The sequence below is a fragment of the Parambassis ranga genome, unplaced genomic scaffold (assembly GCF_900634625.1).
Source record: "Parambassis ranga unplaced genomic scaffold, fParRan2.1 scaffold_32_arrow_ctg1, whole genome shotgun sequence".
Lineage (NCBI taxonomy): Eukaryota > Metazoa > Chordata > Actinopteri > Ambassidae > Parambassis > Parambassis ranga.
This window is the reverse complement of record NW_021144802.1, coordinates 1,634,460-1,650,824: the sequence shown is the minus strand read 5'-3', so window position 1 is coordinate 1,650,824 and position 16,365 is coordinate 1,634,460. Positions and strand designations below refer to the sequence as shown.

The following is a 16,365-nucleotide window of genomic DNA, read 5'->3' as shown; positions in this document are numbered from 1 at the left end:
TGGAGGGGAGTGAAGCAGACTGAAAGGCCTGTGTTCACTGAGTGTTCTCCCTTTTGCAAAAGGCGAAACTATAAAACCCAGGGTATTTTCTTTCACTCAATGTTCTGAATACAGGAGACAGAATCTGACAATCCGGGGTGACCAGGGAAGGTCACGACAATGTCCTACTCGAGCACTGTGTCAGAGAGTGATAAGAGAAGATAAGATAAGATAAAACAGTGGAGACTGCGACCTGAACGCAGCGCCTTGGACCGCTCGGCCATCCTGACATGAACAGCGTGCTGTCCACAACAAGTTTGGAAAAGCTCAAGGATGAACACTTAATAAACAATCTGAAATCTTCACCGACACTGATGTGGACAGACTCAGAGTGTGTCTGTCTATGCTATCTCAACAAGTCTTGAGCCAGAGATGAGATTTTTCATCTGGTCACCACATGATGAATCATTCTGACTATTGTAGTACCTTGAGATCTGCCTTTCCCAGGTGTTTTGTCCTTAAGGTGAAGCAGTCTCTGCCTCAGGGTGAAACTGGGTTTGAAATGTGCTGGGACGTTTTATCCTTTGCCTCCTCATTGCACACCAGTTGCTCTCGGTCCAGCAATTTTAAAATGACAGTTTTTGTGTCAGATGGACTGTGCCAGGGTTTGGTCCTCAGACATGGAGGGGCATAAAGTGATCTTGGAGATGAAAAGAACCGTTGTTGGCAGGATTCGAACCTGCGCGGGGAAACCCCAACGGATTTCAAGTCCATCGCCTTAACCACTCGGCCACAACAACTAGGAAAAGGTAACAATGAAGAGTCTGACAACCCAGGTTGGTTCTGTCCATGAGTGCATGGTCTTGTCCAGGTTGTCCTGTCCAGTTTGGTGTTGGTGCTCCTTTACTTGTTTCCATTTCATTCGAAGGTAAATCTGCGCCGACCAGAGCCTGCGTTTGACAGACAGCTATCACAGAAAGTTAAGTCAAAGTCAAAATTCCAGAAGTTCCAGAAATCTAGAATAAGTGGCAGCATTCCAGTATAGACATCAGTATTCCGGAATGATAGGCAGAATTCCCTGCTCTCACTAATTTTAATTAATTTAATTTGAATTAATTGCTGCTCTCACTGACACTTCTATCAGCAGTATTACTACACAGCTGGCTGCATGGCGGTGAATGACATGCTGATTACAAACACAAGTCCACTGTGATGGTTCACTTAGACAGGCACTGAAATGTTCTTCTTTGTGGAGCCTCTTCCAAACCGTGATCTGACAACTACTAAACATCCAAGACATGAACAATAATAATCAACCTTTCATTCATGTTAGGCTGAAAACACATCAGAAGAGTCTTTGTCACTTTGTGAGATCAGTGAGGAAGAGTATGTTCCTCAAACAGAAAGTGAGACTTCAGTACATGTCAGACAGCACAAGAGAAGCAGAAAGACTGATGTGAAGCATCAAGGTATCATGCTGAAGGTTAGTTCATACTTTTAGACCTTCCTCACTTTGTGAGGCCTCAAACAGTCTTTTTGCTGCTAAATATTGTATTAGACAAATGGAAAAGAATCATTGTTGTGCTAATATCACAGATGGATAGCATCTCCATCACAGTCTAATATAATGTTGTGGTCCAGGTGCTCCTAAAGCTGTCAGAAGATGCCATGTTTCAGTGTCTCCTTACAGGCACACAGGTCAAATGAACAGTAACACTTTGGATTTGTGGGATCAACAACTCAAACTGCAGCAAACACACAAACAATGTCTCATTGTAGTAAGTTAGTCAATCAGCTACAAGCTGAATGTCTGCCCTGACCTGGACACATAAAACTTCTGTCTATGCACACAATTTACAGCCATAATCCCGGTGAGGACAGTTGTGTGTCTTTCCACTCTCGTTGTTGTACAGTAAGACGCATGAGCTCAGGACATTTTCAGCAGTACATTTGCTCTGTTCTAGTTCACCATTTTGTCTGGCTCTCTGCTTATGTTCTGCTTTGATTCCAAATACAAACATCCAAACATTTGCAATGTATATGCTGCACTAATCTCAAACATTCTGTTCAGAAATAAACAAATGCATTTTCATTTCACAGTCACACATGTAACCAACTTAACCTCATAACTTCATATAAGCGTACTTACTCTCTGGTTATGAGTCTAGCTTTAAGGTAACACAGACAACATGGAATTAGCGTCTGTTAGCAACATGCTAATACATGTTTCTCTCACTTTGTGAACACTCGTAAAACATAAACACATCTAACAACACTGTCTGCAGTCACTTAAGATACTAACAGAACAGATGACCAGAACCACTGATGACCTGGTTACCATGGTAACTGTCAGTGGCTGGATATATGAGGCAGCAAGAGAACATTTGTGTGTCTAACATGGACTGAGGGTCATGGTCTGGGTACTTCCTGGTTGTTGTTGTTGGTCTTTTTCTCCTTCTTTGTGTGTGTGAGTGAAGGGGTGAATGTTTACTGCTGTATTAGCTGCAGTACATATTCATGAAAGGATCTGATTCTTCAGCATTGAGCTGTGTGAGTGCTGCTATCAGGAAATCAGAGTTAAACAGTGAGAGCAGAAATCCCCCAGAGGGCTGGACCTGACTGCTGTCCTGATAAAGACATGAGCAGAGACATGAGGAAGACTGTCTGGAGGACACACAGAGTGGACATGGGTCACAGAGTGCTGCTGCTGTTTGTGTCTCTGCAGCATGGGCAGCTGCTCCTGCTCCACTCGTCACCGGCTGATTGTTCACACCTGTGATCAGTCATCAGCCAATCCTGCTGCAGCTTCCATCTAGTATATGTGTCCAATGGAAGCTGAGCAACATGTCAGCTACACACATAGAAACACTACACATAGTTTGTCATATAAATAACATGGATTGAATCATGTTGTACAGTCAATGGAAACAAAAAGCACTGAGAGTGGTGCTGGTAGTGCAGCAGTGGATGGAGGCTGAAGTGCTGCCACCTAGTGTCAATATTTGGTATTAACTCTGACTACATATTCCACCTTTAACTCTCTGCCATATATACTGTGCCATGTGTGAAGTGATAATAACATGTGAATGTGAATTTATTGTAAAGAACTTTACTTATTATCCCTGTTATAAGTGAGCAGTGTGTGTGTGTGTTTGATGGAGTGTGTAATGTCTGCTCAGTGTTACTGATGCTGCTGTGTGTGATCTGAAAACTGATCAAACTGTGATGTGTCTGATGCTGACAGAAGAATCAGAGGTCAGACAGTCGGATCCTCCTCTGTGACACCTTTAACATCATATCAGAAATCTCTGTCTGCTTCTGGTACATGCAGCTGATCACCAGCAGGGGGCTCACTGCTTTGCTGTCACTCAGTGTAACAATGGAACTGTTAGAATGATGGTGCGGCTCACACAGGTGTGTGTGGTTGAGGTTAATCAGTGCAACAATGTCAGCTTCTCTCTACAGACTGTGAGAGAAACAGTCTGACTGAAGACAGGAGGAGGCAGAAATGTCACTGTGTGGATGTCAGCTGCCAGAAAACACCACAGAAGAAGAAGAAGAGGCAGAGGAAGAAGAAGAACAGAGAGGGGAAAGTGTTTGTGGTGACAGTGGATTGGAGTAAAGCTCAGCTGCTACAACAGAACAGTTTCTGAACACATGTGTAGCCACCAAAACTACACCTGGTACAACAAAGGATCACAGTGAGTGGAGGACCAAGGCTGGAACCAGAGGACCAGAGCTGAGCTCTGGAGGCCAGAGAAGTCCTCCTGATTGAAGCTGAAATGAAACAGTCAAGATGTGAGTGAAGTCCAGACTTTCTGCTTTAATTCAAGTGTTTGGACAAAAGTGTGGCATTAACCATTCGGGAGCTGTAGACATTTTCATACACACACATTTCTGCTGGCTCATATATAATGGAACAAAGGGCTGACAAGCAGCTGCATGTCCAGGTGAGTCCTGTTCCTGGTTCCTCCATGACTAATCCAGCAGATCAAAGTCCTGGAGGTGGTTCTGAGTGCTACATTTACATTTGGTAGCTGTTCACTGGAGCTCTGAACCCTTCATCAGGTGTGCCGTGTGGAATGATCCCATCACACTTCATCGGTATGAAGCGTGTTATTGAGTTATGGTAAATACTTACATCTATGCCAGCCACTTGTGTGGCAACATGTCGTCCCGATCTTATATTCATGCAGCCATATTGTGTTCTATATACAGCTATACCCTATATATATATATATTCTTACACTGCAAAAAAGGAATTTCAGGAAAGTTAAAAAAAAGCCTTGTATCAAGGAAATGAGTCTTAATGTTTGTCCAGAAAGAATATTAATCTCATCAAGCTTGTTTTACATTAGATTTTATATCTCATTTTAGGAAGGTATGGTAAGTTTTTCTTGATATTTCAGCTAATTTTGAGGTAAAAAGAACCAGAAACAGATGAAAACATGTTTTATAATAAATCCCAGTGGAGTAACAAGACTTATTATAAGAGTAAGAGCATTCACACAACTCCTCAATTTAAGAAAAACTAAACAAGAACAATGAACACTTTTTATTATTATTATTTCATTGCTGCCATCTGTACCTGACAGAATTGGTTCATATCCAGCATCTTGTTAAAATGACAGCAGACTGGTCTATAGAACATACAAATAATACAAATAACATGCTGTAAATGTGCGTTGTCCACAAACAGAACAAAATGACCCAAAATGGCAAAAAATGAAATGACCCTTGCTTCACCTGCACCCTGAATCACAATGTAGCAAAGAACATGCTTGTTCAGTATACTGCAGCATCAGCATTTGACTGACTGTTGATCTGCTGTTTCAGATTAGTGTTACAGTTATTTTCATACAGAAAGAACAATCACGAAACAACGAAAACAACCGAGGCAAACCGATTAAAAACTGCACCTGTTACAACCTCTCAGATGAGGCTCTGTGTAGCCCAAGCACAGCTGCCAGGTAATATTTTGTGGGGACATGTCACATCCTTGTGAGTAGAACTATAACAGGGAGTGGAATCTAACAGATCCTCAGATGTTATGAGTTCAGTTGCTTGTGCCATGTTTGGCCTCTCTATAGAATATGCCATGTAATTTCTATCATAGCAGACAGTATTATGCTGCTGCAGCTCAGAACAATATAACGACCAGTTAATTACATAGATGTTGCTCACGAGTCCAAACTCAGGTAAATCACTGGAATTAACAGCAGTTACAAGTAATGTCTTCTCCGTACATATTAATTACCATTTAGATGAATCCATTCAACAGACACTGCATTGTTTGTGTCATCATTTCCGAGGAAAGCCCTTGTTTTTCTTTCAAATATGACATGCTGCGTATTTCTGAAGTTGGTCCCGATGCACACTCATTGAAAAACATTGGGTGTTCAGGATGACTTACATTTTGACAACACTCATACATTTGATTATGCCTTACTAAAGACCTTTGCAGCCCACTGTTTGAAAAAACAATGTATTGATTCAAACCTCATGCACATGTGACGGACCATCGGTCCCAGGAGTTCTATCTGCGATGGAGCATGAATCAGATATAAATATTGTTATCAGGGAAAAGACATTTCAGATGTTTTAAATGCTGTTCAGTCTCTTTAACCTGCTAATTGTCTGTAGACCAATGACAGGAGCAAACACCATCTGAACACTTTCTATGAGTTCAAGGATGAATTTGTAGTACTCAGTATCTTTAGCTGTATCAATAATAAATGAACAGTCATTTGGCCTGAGGATTGCTTCAGTTTACTGTCACTTGAAGCTAATGTGCTGTAAGCTATAGGGCTTGGTTTGTCTCTGACATCAAGCGGAGAGTAGGGAAATCCAGTTAATGCAGTATTGAGGGCATCCAAGTCTAGTTGACCTAAAAGAACTGAATGTTTAACACACACTTTATTTCTAATGGAGCAATGCCTTCAAGAATTACATGCATCATATCCTGAGGTGTTTGTTCAATCAAGTTAAAGGCTGGAAATTCTACCAGCTTGCTCTTCCTGTTGATGCCAAATGTAGTCTTTAAACTGTTCCTAAGATCCTCTGTATTTGCTTCTCAATGTCACTGCACTGCCGAACATGTCTTTCTAGTGTCCTTAGTTCAAAGTTGTCTTGGTCAAAATACATTTGCGTGTCCTTAAATGAACATTCACACTGCCGGCACTTACTCTAGGCGAAACCAACAGCCTCTTTAAATCCACAAAGCTCATGTTGTGCTAAGGTGTCTCCACATATCGACACTAATGCTCCAGATATTTCACGTTCACCAGCTGCAGTCTGAATATTAACACCATCATATAGCATTTTCAAGTCCTCATACAACCTGCCCAAAATTCCATCCACTCCACAATCAGACAACTCACTCTTCTTTGCAACAGCCAGTAGACGGATTGCAGCAGGTTTTGATCCATATTTTGGATGAATGTTTCCTAATGTATAATAAAACATCAGCAACTTATTCTGGGAAGCATGAGATCCAAGTGCATTGCAGATTTCAAATAATGATCTGTAAAGCAGAAGGTGGGGCTGAAAATAAAGGCTGTGATTTCATGAGCTCTCCATCTATGATGTCATAGAGAGAGCCACTTCTGTATTTTTGTGGCTCATCTGTCAGTTCTAACACTTTTGGATGGGACAATAACTGTTCTGAACTTGTAATCAGAGGTATGTAATGAAAACATTCAGGAACTGTGGCAAGAACCCTTTTTGTCCCTTTTTTCTACAGCAGGCGGTATAGCCAACAGAAAGCTCCTCTGACTCCACACACTTGACATTGTTCTTAATCACATTGTCCTGCCTGTATGCTGTCCAAACAGATGTGAATGGATCCTCAATCCGGTCCAATACTGCCAATGCTTCCTTTTCAAGTTCACTTCCCTGATGTTGAAATACAGTTTGTAGCTGACTCCTCAGACTAGTCACCAACAGAGCTTGATATTGCTGCATTGCTGCCAAGACATCATTCACACCTCTGCAGAACAGACAACAGGGCTCTAGAGTGCGACCATTTTGGGCGCACATGCGACCTAATTTCTCAAAGGTGCAACCAAAAAATATCAGAGGTCGCACCGGTATGACCAGCTGTAAGAGGGAGATACATTCTCTGCGATTCTCAAAAGTCTCCCTGTGGTCCAGCAACAGACACACATCAGGCCCATATAGTGGTCTAAGCCAATCAGAGACGGTGAAGGGCGGGACCTCTGTGTGTGTATCTTTGAAAACGTGTCTGCTGCGGTCACCCGAGACCGAAAATTCATAAGAAGAACGCGGACATATGCTGCGCAGAGCTGATGCTGTGTGATAAAGCTTGTTCCATACGCCACGAGAATGGAGAAATCTGTTCGTGTTCCCGAGGTGACGAGAACAAAGTCGTTTGGGCCCGGACTTTTTAAAACGTGTGTGCAGAACTCATACGGCCCTCTGACTGCAGCGCGCACACAAAGACAGACAGGGTTTAAAGACGTTTCGCTGCTGAACAGCAGAAACCGCAGTTTAAGTGAACATGTGCGGAGGAGGAGGATTTGTTGCTACTATGTGGGTTTTGCTAATTTGCTGTTGACCTGAATGAGTGACGATAACGAGCCGGTAATGTTCAGGGAGGGGGCGTGACGTGCTCGTAGCGTTATAACAGACTGAACAACCTGTGTGGTTCCATCCATGAAGGCCGAGTCACTCTGACTGACAGCAGTCAGCTGGTTTAAGGAGTTATAGAACATGATGAACGCCCATTTAAAAAGTATTGTTATTATCCTGCTACAGTGGAGCATTGTCTGCCAGGATGATATCTGCATACAGCTAAAACTGTAACAGACAGAATGAAAAGTCTGTCAGCTGGAGCTCAGCTTTAGAAAGAGAGGAGAAACTGAGGAAGAGAGGTGAGGAAGATGAGAGAAGAGATACTGTAGCTGCATCAAAAACGTGTTGAAGAAAACAAATATATATCTCAATCACAACTATTAAATAAATAAAGGTGTATATAATTTAAATAATTTTTAATTCCAATTGCCAGATAGATAAGTGAGGAGCGACAGCCAGAAAATACAGAGAGAAAGCAAACAGGGAACTGAAGAGTGCTGTAACTTTGAATCTTCATCATGGATTTCTGACAGGCAGACTTGTTGGCTAGTTTGTCTATAATTTGAATGAGTACTATCGGTACATGTATTTATTTATTTTTATTTACCTGTGTTCATTAAACAAGGTCCAAAGTCAGTTTAGGATGATATGTGATTATTAAGCCCGTTATTTCTAAAACTTTGGCTACAGCCCTGCGAGGCCGTCAGGTAAAGAGTAGATGTAGCTGCAGATGATGAGAGAAGATGTAAAGAACTTCTGTATTAGGATAGGTGTCAAGTTAAGGCCTGATCCATAAAATATATGGACAGTGATTAAAAAACAAACTGCTGTGTGATGTGTGATGCGGTGCACCTAACTTTTGTGCCGGTGCACCCAAGAAAAAAAGGTTAGGCGCACCGGTGCAACCAGTGCAAAAAGTTAGTCTAGAGCCCTGTGTTAGTAAACTTGATTAGTTTTTGTGTTGTGTCTCCTTTCTATTGGCTGTTGGCAACACGTGTTTGCAGATGGGTTAAGGGTGAGCCTATTAGAATATGAGAGAGCCTGTTCATGAAGAAGGTCATGACTGAAGAGTGTATGAACGTTCAAGGAGAGCAGCTCACTGTTCACTGGTGCTTTTGTTCTTTTGTGAAAAGGTAACGGCAATTAAATAAAGAGATGTTTGTTTCAAATAACAAAAGTTAAAGCTGTGCCTGTTTTTATTGCACAGTCAAACTAATTTCATGACAAATAGCCTATATCATAGAATTTTAGTCGATTTTTAGTCGTTAAAAAATGTTGATGACTAAAATGTGACTAAAATCAAATGACATTTTAGTCACAAGACTAAATAAAAACTAAATCAAAAATTGCTGCCAAAATTAACACTGATATGACTACACATACTTATAGGTATGCTTACAATGAAGGGTTAACTACCAAATAATTTAATTGTCAGAAACAGAACTCAGCCTCATAAATATCCATTTTTACAGTGAGCTCCCAAGGAGCCATGCACAATCACTACCTTCACATGAAATAAACCACATCATAAAGTGCTGCTTACCTTTCAGAGGAATCAAACTTCTAAAAGCAATATGGCGCCCTGCACAAACTTCTCTCAGCAACTACGGTGTCACTGAAGAAAAGTGCAGCATGTGAGCTGTCACTCCAACCAAACCAACCGTGCCTCTGCACCACCTGCTGGCCAACCGGAACAGACTTACATGTATATCTGCATATCTAATGGTTGTTCTGTATCGTCTTTATTTTTACTTTATCTGTTGTTATGCTGCTCAGGACCTTGTTTCGATGCTGCTGCAATGACTTCATGTTCCTCGGCCACACTTGGAGGAGCTGTTCACGTCCACAGGGAGGAAAGGAGACAGCGTGCTGATGGAGCAAACTCTGTTTACCATGTGGGGTAACATCGGCTTACAAGGATTCAACCTCCAATCTCAAAAACACATTATGGTAAGAAGTCTTGTGTCTGTATTTGTGTATTTGTAAATATTAATAAAACAGTTTTACAAATATTTGATTTCACGCCTTTGCGTCTAGATCAATTGATGCGAAAATCGAAGCAAGTGAACCTGTGACTAATTAATCTGGGTCTAAGCTGTGTCTTCTGCTGCTGTCCAACAACACTCCGCCGCATCCGTGTCCGGCTGCCGTTAAAAGAAAACAAGCGGTCGCTGCAGCAGTCATACAGCTAACATCAGGAGGAACATGCTAAACAAACAGTGACACATTCAACAGAAGGAACTCTACAGTACGAGAGCAGGTAGGAGTTTTCTCTGACACATAGAAAGTGTCATCTAAGAACTTCCCGTTTGTGAACCCAGAGATAGCGAGTAGGATGTCAAAATGAGTGACAGCATGTAGCTCAGTCAGCAGGATAAAACCTGTTTGTAGTGCCTTTCACTGAACATGGAGGCCTTTCTTCATGGCTGTTCACTTTAATGAAGATGTGTTAAAGCACCAGAGCTGCTGAACTCCTTGTGTGTGAGAGCCTGTTTGGTTTATGTCATTTGAAATTGAACATGATCAAAGTGCTGTGCGTTCACATTAACTTTATTAATACCCATGGAGTCATTGGGTTGTGTTAGCAGCATATACAACAACTGACAGTAAACACAATGCATGTGTTGATGATTTTCTGTGTCCTCTTCACAGATACTGTGTGTTGATACCCCAGTATTTTCTGAGCCAGTCATCTACAAAGTAAGTTACTAACACAGCCACAACTGTTATGTTGTGTTATTTTAAATGATACAATGATTCTGTACATGGTTTGTAAACCTTCAGCTGTAATGGAAACAGTAGTGCTTTTTATATTGTTAGAATGGAAATGTAACCGTGCCCTGACAGATTTGTTTTCTTCTTTTCTTCTTCTTAGAATTCTTTTCTTCTTTCACATTAAAAAGAAGAAAATGAATCATAATATTAATTAATAATAATTAAGAAGGAGAGGTTGGTGTCTTTAGATAAGCATGTGTTTCAGAGATTCAGTGTAGTTTTGAGTGTGAGTACCAGTATGTGTTTGGCATGGTGTGCTGCTGATTTTGATTGAGCTTTGTATTCTTTCAGGTCTTGTATACATTCAAAATGAGTACTGTGATTAAGTTTGTGCGGCATTATTATCAATACGTAGGGAGTGGCAGAGATGCCTGATTGTCAGGGCTCCTTGTACAAACAGAGCACAGTGTTGAGTAATAGGGCATAGAAACTTCAAGGTCCGCCAAAGAAACTGTTATTACTAACAGCAGCGTTACAGTGAGGAAACATACAATAATTATTCTATAACCCTATTCCCAGTTTGTTTGGGTGTTGTCAGAGCTTATTGCCTTTGATTAGGTGGTTGTTGTTGCAAAGAGCGTAAGAGAACCACACAGCCTCTGCTCTCTTGTTTCTGTGCTCCTGTAATACCTTTCATTCTGCTCTGTAGCCACTTAAGGTTTATATCCATTTTGATGTCGTTGTTGTCACATACACACTGTCACAAATGTTTAATTGAACGCTGGCTATCATACACGGGAAGAGGGATGCGATAGACGTGTATCCAGTGATTAGCCTGGCTGCCTCTTTAAACCCCTCTGGAAATGGTAAAAGCATTTTTGTAACTTCTATACAGATCCACAGTTTACTAAACATCGCAGATTGACACTAAGAGGAAAGATGTTTTATATAGGCTACTATGAATGAGCTGAGACACTCCATAAATCATGTGTACAGGTGTACCTGAAGGGGCAGATGGAAGCTACAGACAGCAGGTCATCAGCTCTAACAGAAGAGACGACTCAACAAAAAGGCACGAGACGTCGTACAATATGTGGTCTTAATAATACAGTTACATTGTTCTAAGTGTTTTGTTGTTGGATTTCAGTTACCACCCCCATGTACGTTGGTATCAGACGGTCAACTGTGCAGTTGCAAGAGTGATCTTGGTGAACCCAGAAAGTCAGCGCTGTGATTTCTTCTCTGACAGAGTCATCTACAGGTCTGTCAGGACCAGACCACCAGTGTTTGCTCACTCACTTTCATCACATCCAACATTCAGTGGAACTTTCTGTCCAGAGCATTTTACACTGGTGGTAGTGGGTACATGTTCGGCATGCCAGTCTGTAAATTAGACAAACAAACGGTGTCACACAGTTCCGGGTTACAGTTTAATGTAAAGGGCATCTCATTCAGTCACTTTCCTTTGGTGCTACTGTGATTGTTCTGTATTCTGTTGTTTCTGAATAATACAGCTGTCTCATAATTGGATTTAAAGGAAATCTACATTTAATTTGTGATTACATTATCATGAAATTTGATTGGCCTAACATTATACTAATTTAGCAAAGATATCTTTACTCTGCTGCAGTTACATTCATTCATGTCAGGGAACAAACTTCTTTGTTTGCACAGACTCAATATACCCGCCCTCATTTGTGTCAGATTTTCATTGTATACATTACATAACAGTAGAATAAAGCTTGCCCATCTGATTCCTAAGACCTTCTATCAGCAGCAAATATGTAACTTGGTTGTTGGTGCATTTCTTGACTGTCAGTATACATGATTCCTTGTGGTTGCTCACCTGAGGGAAGCTTCCAAGGAATTATAGTGGTTTATTGGTTCACCCTGACAAAGAATGAGGAGGGATATAGGGGGAGATTATAGAGTTTGAGAGATGATCATGAAACAATGTAGAATATTAATGTTCCCTTTTGTGTTTTTGCAAATTGAAATCGTAAATTGCCTTAAATGCTTCAGAATTGCAAACAAGTGACCTGGTATGGAGGAAACTTGGAGTGTGTTGATGCCCTCTTTTTGTTCTGCAGTGGCAGAGTGAATGGTCGTCATTACAGAGCCGACCTGGAGCTTTACCAGAATATTGTTGCTGAACAGTGCTGCTGGGAAATGAAGTCCAACGAACCCGTTCTCAAACTAGTCAAACAGCAGCAGGGACACTGGGAAAGACTTGTCAGGACTAAGGTACTCAACTTGTGTTCAGTCTACAGCAGAAATATAGAATTTTTCCACATCGTCTTCTGATTGATTTAACAGGTGATTTATCTATATATATATATCTAATATTTTTGTGAGTCACGACATGGATCACCTTGACGACGAGGAAGAAACACCAAACGGTAAGCTGCTGGAGACTGACTTAATTTTTGTGATAATACCTACCGTACTTTCAGTGAGAATGATTCGCCCTCTTGTGGTTTTGTGGTTTATAGGGAACACAGGAGAGGACAACTGCTATGTGAATTCAGAGAGCGGTAGTGAAAGTGACTGAACATCTAGCTGTGCATGCATTCATACTTATTCATCATAGGATCACAGGACTGTTATAAAGTTTACACAGTTAAGTGATCTGATTTATACTATAGAAAGAGATTTTTGCTCTGAGATGCAGAGAGCCGTTTGTGTTTCATGCAAATATTTTACATCAGACAATGTTACTTTTGAATTATTAGTCTGTTGGAAAAAAATATTCTCCCTTGCTGTCATCAAAGTAAATAGTGTTCAGTACAGAGTAAGTAATAAGAGTAATCAGAGTAATTAATTCTCACCAAGTGGCATCAAAAAGTATGGAAGAAAATCATATAAAACAAATAACATAAAAAAACTATGAAACCTGTAGTAATATACAAATGCTCCACCATAGTATAAAGTATAGTTCACGTGAGGAGCAATATTGTGGTTATTATATCAAACGGTCATTCTGCCTGTTGGCATTTTGGAGAGAGAGAGAGAGAGAGAGAGAGACACAGTTTGAACATTTCTAACTATTTACCAGTGGGCATTATGAAAATGTACAGTTTATTATTTATAAAGATCAGCAGAAAATACTATTCTGACTGCACACACACACACACACACACACACTCTGTCTGCTCTCTGACTGCAGACACGCACACGCGCACACTCCGACTGCTCGCACACGCACGCACGCACTCCCGACTGCTCTCTGACTGCACACACACACTCCCGACTGCACGCACACACACTGACTGCACTCCGACTGCACACACACACTCTGACTGCTCTCTGACTGCAGACGCACACATACACTCTGACTGCGCACACACACACACACACACTCTGACTGCTCTCCGACTGCAGACACGCACGCGCGCACACTCCGACTGCACACGCGCGCACACACACTCTGACTGCGCACACACACACTCTGACTGCTGTCGTGACCTTCCCTGGTCACCCCGGATTGTCAGACTCCGTCTTCTGTATTCAGAACATTGAGTGAAAGACAATACCCTGGGTTTTGTAGTTTCACCTTTGCAAAGGGAGAACACTCAGTGAACACAGGCCTTTCAGTCTGCTTCACTCCCCTCCATAAGTGTTCTGCCCCTCCCTGGACACAGGCTCGTGGAGGTACATTTGCATAATCTATTTGCATAATAGATCAACAGTTTTTCAAGACCTTCGTTGGTATTACCATATTGGGACATGTTGCCCTGTTATTCCCACCTACCAATTATAATAATTGGTCTAACATATTTATGACTGTGAAACACTCTGTATCCCTCCTATGTTGGATGATTTATCTTACGTCCGATGCCTCCCAGTGCTTCGCCTTCACCGCATCAAAAGGGTTCCAGGAATGATAACATCCTCCCGAACTCCCTGTAACGGAGGATGTGTTTGTGTGAAAGAGTGTGAAAACCTCCCTTTTTCTCTGAGTGAAAGCATACATACGAGTAAATATGTGCTCTGTATCATGTCAGTGCATAGGTAACCTTATATAATTCCACACTCAGCTTTCACCCCATCCAAACCCTAACACAATGGGGCCGTCAACTAGTCCTGCACAGTGTCTGGTCCTTAACTGACCATTAACCAACAACAGGGATCTTAGTCATGTGAGTCAAGATCCCCCCACAGAGGTCCTGAACACATAAAAACTCAGATTCCACACCAGAACAGCAGCAGGACCGAAGAAGCGACGCGGGGGACGAAACGTCTTCAAAACACCATCCTTGAGTCCAGCTGCCGCCATCAGACTCCTGGACACAGCGGCTCTGTTCCACCTTCACTCAAACCAAGTGTGATGTGAAATAGGAGCAGCCAGGTAGCCGTTCTTAGCTAACCTGCACAAAGGGGAGGGACGGAACTTTTGTAACAGTTTGTCTCAGCTCAGTGTGAGAGAGCGGCCTCATCACTCGGTCGTCAACACAGAAATATGAAACAATGGAAACACTCATGTCACATCTTTGACTTCAAGCCACAGAACAGTGACTCACTTCCTCTGAGTCTGAACGTTCTACTAGTCTTCTTACAGATATCAGATCTATCATCTGATACCATCAGTTCATTGTTCACTGACACTGATTGAGACAGTTTGGTTCTGTAAAGAAAATGTATCCTGTCCACTCAGCTGAGTCAGCTGATCACATGCTCTCACATCTCTTTTCTCTGTATTCTGACCACATGACACTTCCTTTCATCACTTCCTGTATTTCAGACCCATCGTTTGTCGGCTCGTCTCTGGACCAAGCCGAGAAGAAACTCTACTTCTTCTTTAGTGAAATTGGGAAAGAGTTTAACTTCCTGGACGAACTGCAGATCTCCCGTGTGTCTCAAGTCTGCAAGGTAACATAAAAAGTGACAGCAGGATGTGATGTCATCTGATGCTACAGTCTGATGCCTGTGTGTGCAATTACAGGACGATGTGGGAGGACAGAGGACTCTGCAGAGGAAGTGGACGTCCTTTGCCAAAGCAAAGTCCCCCAAACAGCTTCCCTTCAACATCCTCCAGGATGTGTTCACACATGGTGGCTGTCTCCTTCCTGCTGGTGCTCTGCATCTGTGCCCTGATGATTGCTGCACTTTACGTGTGGCAACAAAGACAAGCCGACCGCAAATCACACCGTCTGGTCTGTCCAGAGGAGGGCAGCAAAAACAACAACTGTCTAGAGATCTGCTCTCTGAGCAGCCCAGAGGACCCTGGACCAGACCTGAAGGTGGTCGAGTGAAAACGTGTTGGTCCATACACCTCTCCTCTTCCTCCCAACCTGTGTGGCCTTACACTCTGTGTAATGTGCAAAGTGGACTTTAGCCTGTAGTTGTTGAACACACTGTTCTGCTTCGTTTTCACAGACGACGGGATTATTGTTTGATTGTAATGATGGCTGGGAGATCAGTTATCAAGTGATCAATATTTGCACATTTGTAATGTTAGTTTAATTGATTGTGTACAGAGCTGTTGTGTTTGTTTACAATAATGCAGGGATTGATTGTTTATTGTTTTGAATTGATCTCTGACCTCATGTGAATCTGCAGCTTTAATAAATCTTCCTCAACAGCTGGTCTCCTGTTGGTGGAAACACTGCCACCAAAATTTATGACGTCGCGCCACAATCAGGAAGTGCTTTGAAGGCCAGACCGTCCCATTTACCAACGGTTGAGGATCCTCCAGTTTTCCTGGTTACCACAGCGCTGCAATACCGTTACTATAGTAACAGACCTAACAAAGCCAGTGGTTTCTTCGGGCTAGCGTAAAACACAGTGAAGAGAACCGTCGGTGCTGGTCGAAGCTGGAGGAGGTAACGTCAGTGTCATCCCACAAAGTCCAGCTCATGCTGAAGCCTGACTGTTTGTCACATGGCCCCAGGTGACGTTAGGTTGATGTTAAAGAAACTTAGAAAAGTTGGGAGGAAGCTGCTGTTTACTTCAGTTACAGTAGACGGTTTTATGTGTCTGACGACATGTTGTTGCCTTTTCTGCTCCCTCCCCACACACAATGGACATGAGGAGATTCCCAACAAAGACACGGAGAGTTAGAGTTGTTTTCAGCTTTAA

General features: G+C 42.1%; 1 protein-coding gene and 1 non-coding gene across 2 annotated transcripts; one reads left to right on the top strand and one right to left on the bottom strand.

Annotated features, from left to right (window-relative positions):
• Positions 1-697: 697 nt before the first annotated feature.
• On the bottom strand, positions 698-779 carry trnas-uga (transfer RNA serine (anticodon UGA)). Its single transcript has one exon. It is a non-coding gene; the product is annotated as a tRNA-Ser (tRNA).
• A 13,688-nt stretch (positions 780-14,467) lies between these two features.
• On the top strand, positions 14,468-15,788 carry LOC114430990 (uncharacterized). Its single transcript, XM_028398730.1, has 2 exons — positions 14,468-15,156; positions 15,230-15,788. The coding sequence occupies exons 1-2, from the start codon at positions 14,923-14,925 to the stop codon at positions 15,620-15,622; spliced, it is 627 nt and encodes a 208-aa protein (XP_028254531.1). The 5' UTR covers positions 14,468-14,922; the 3' UTR covers positions 15,623-15,788.
• The last annotated feature ends 577 nt before the right edge of the window (positions 15,789-16,365 follow it).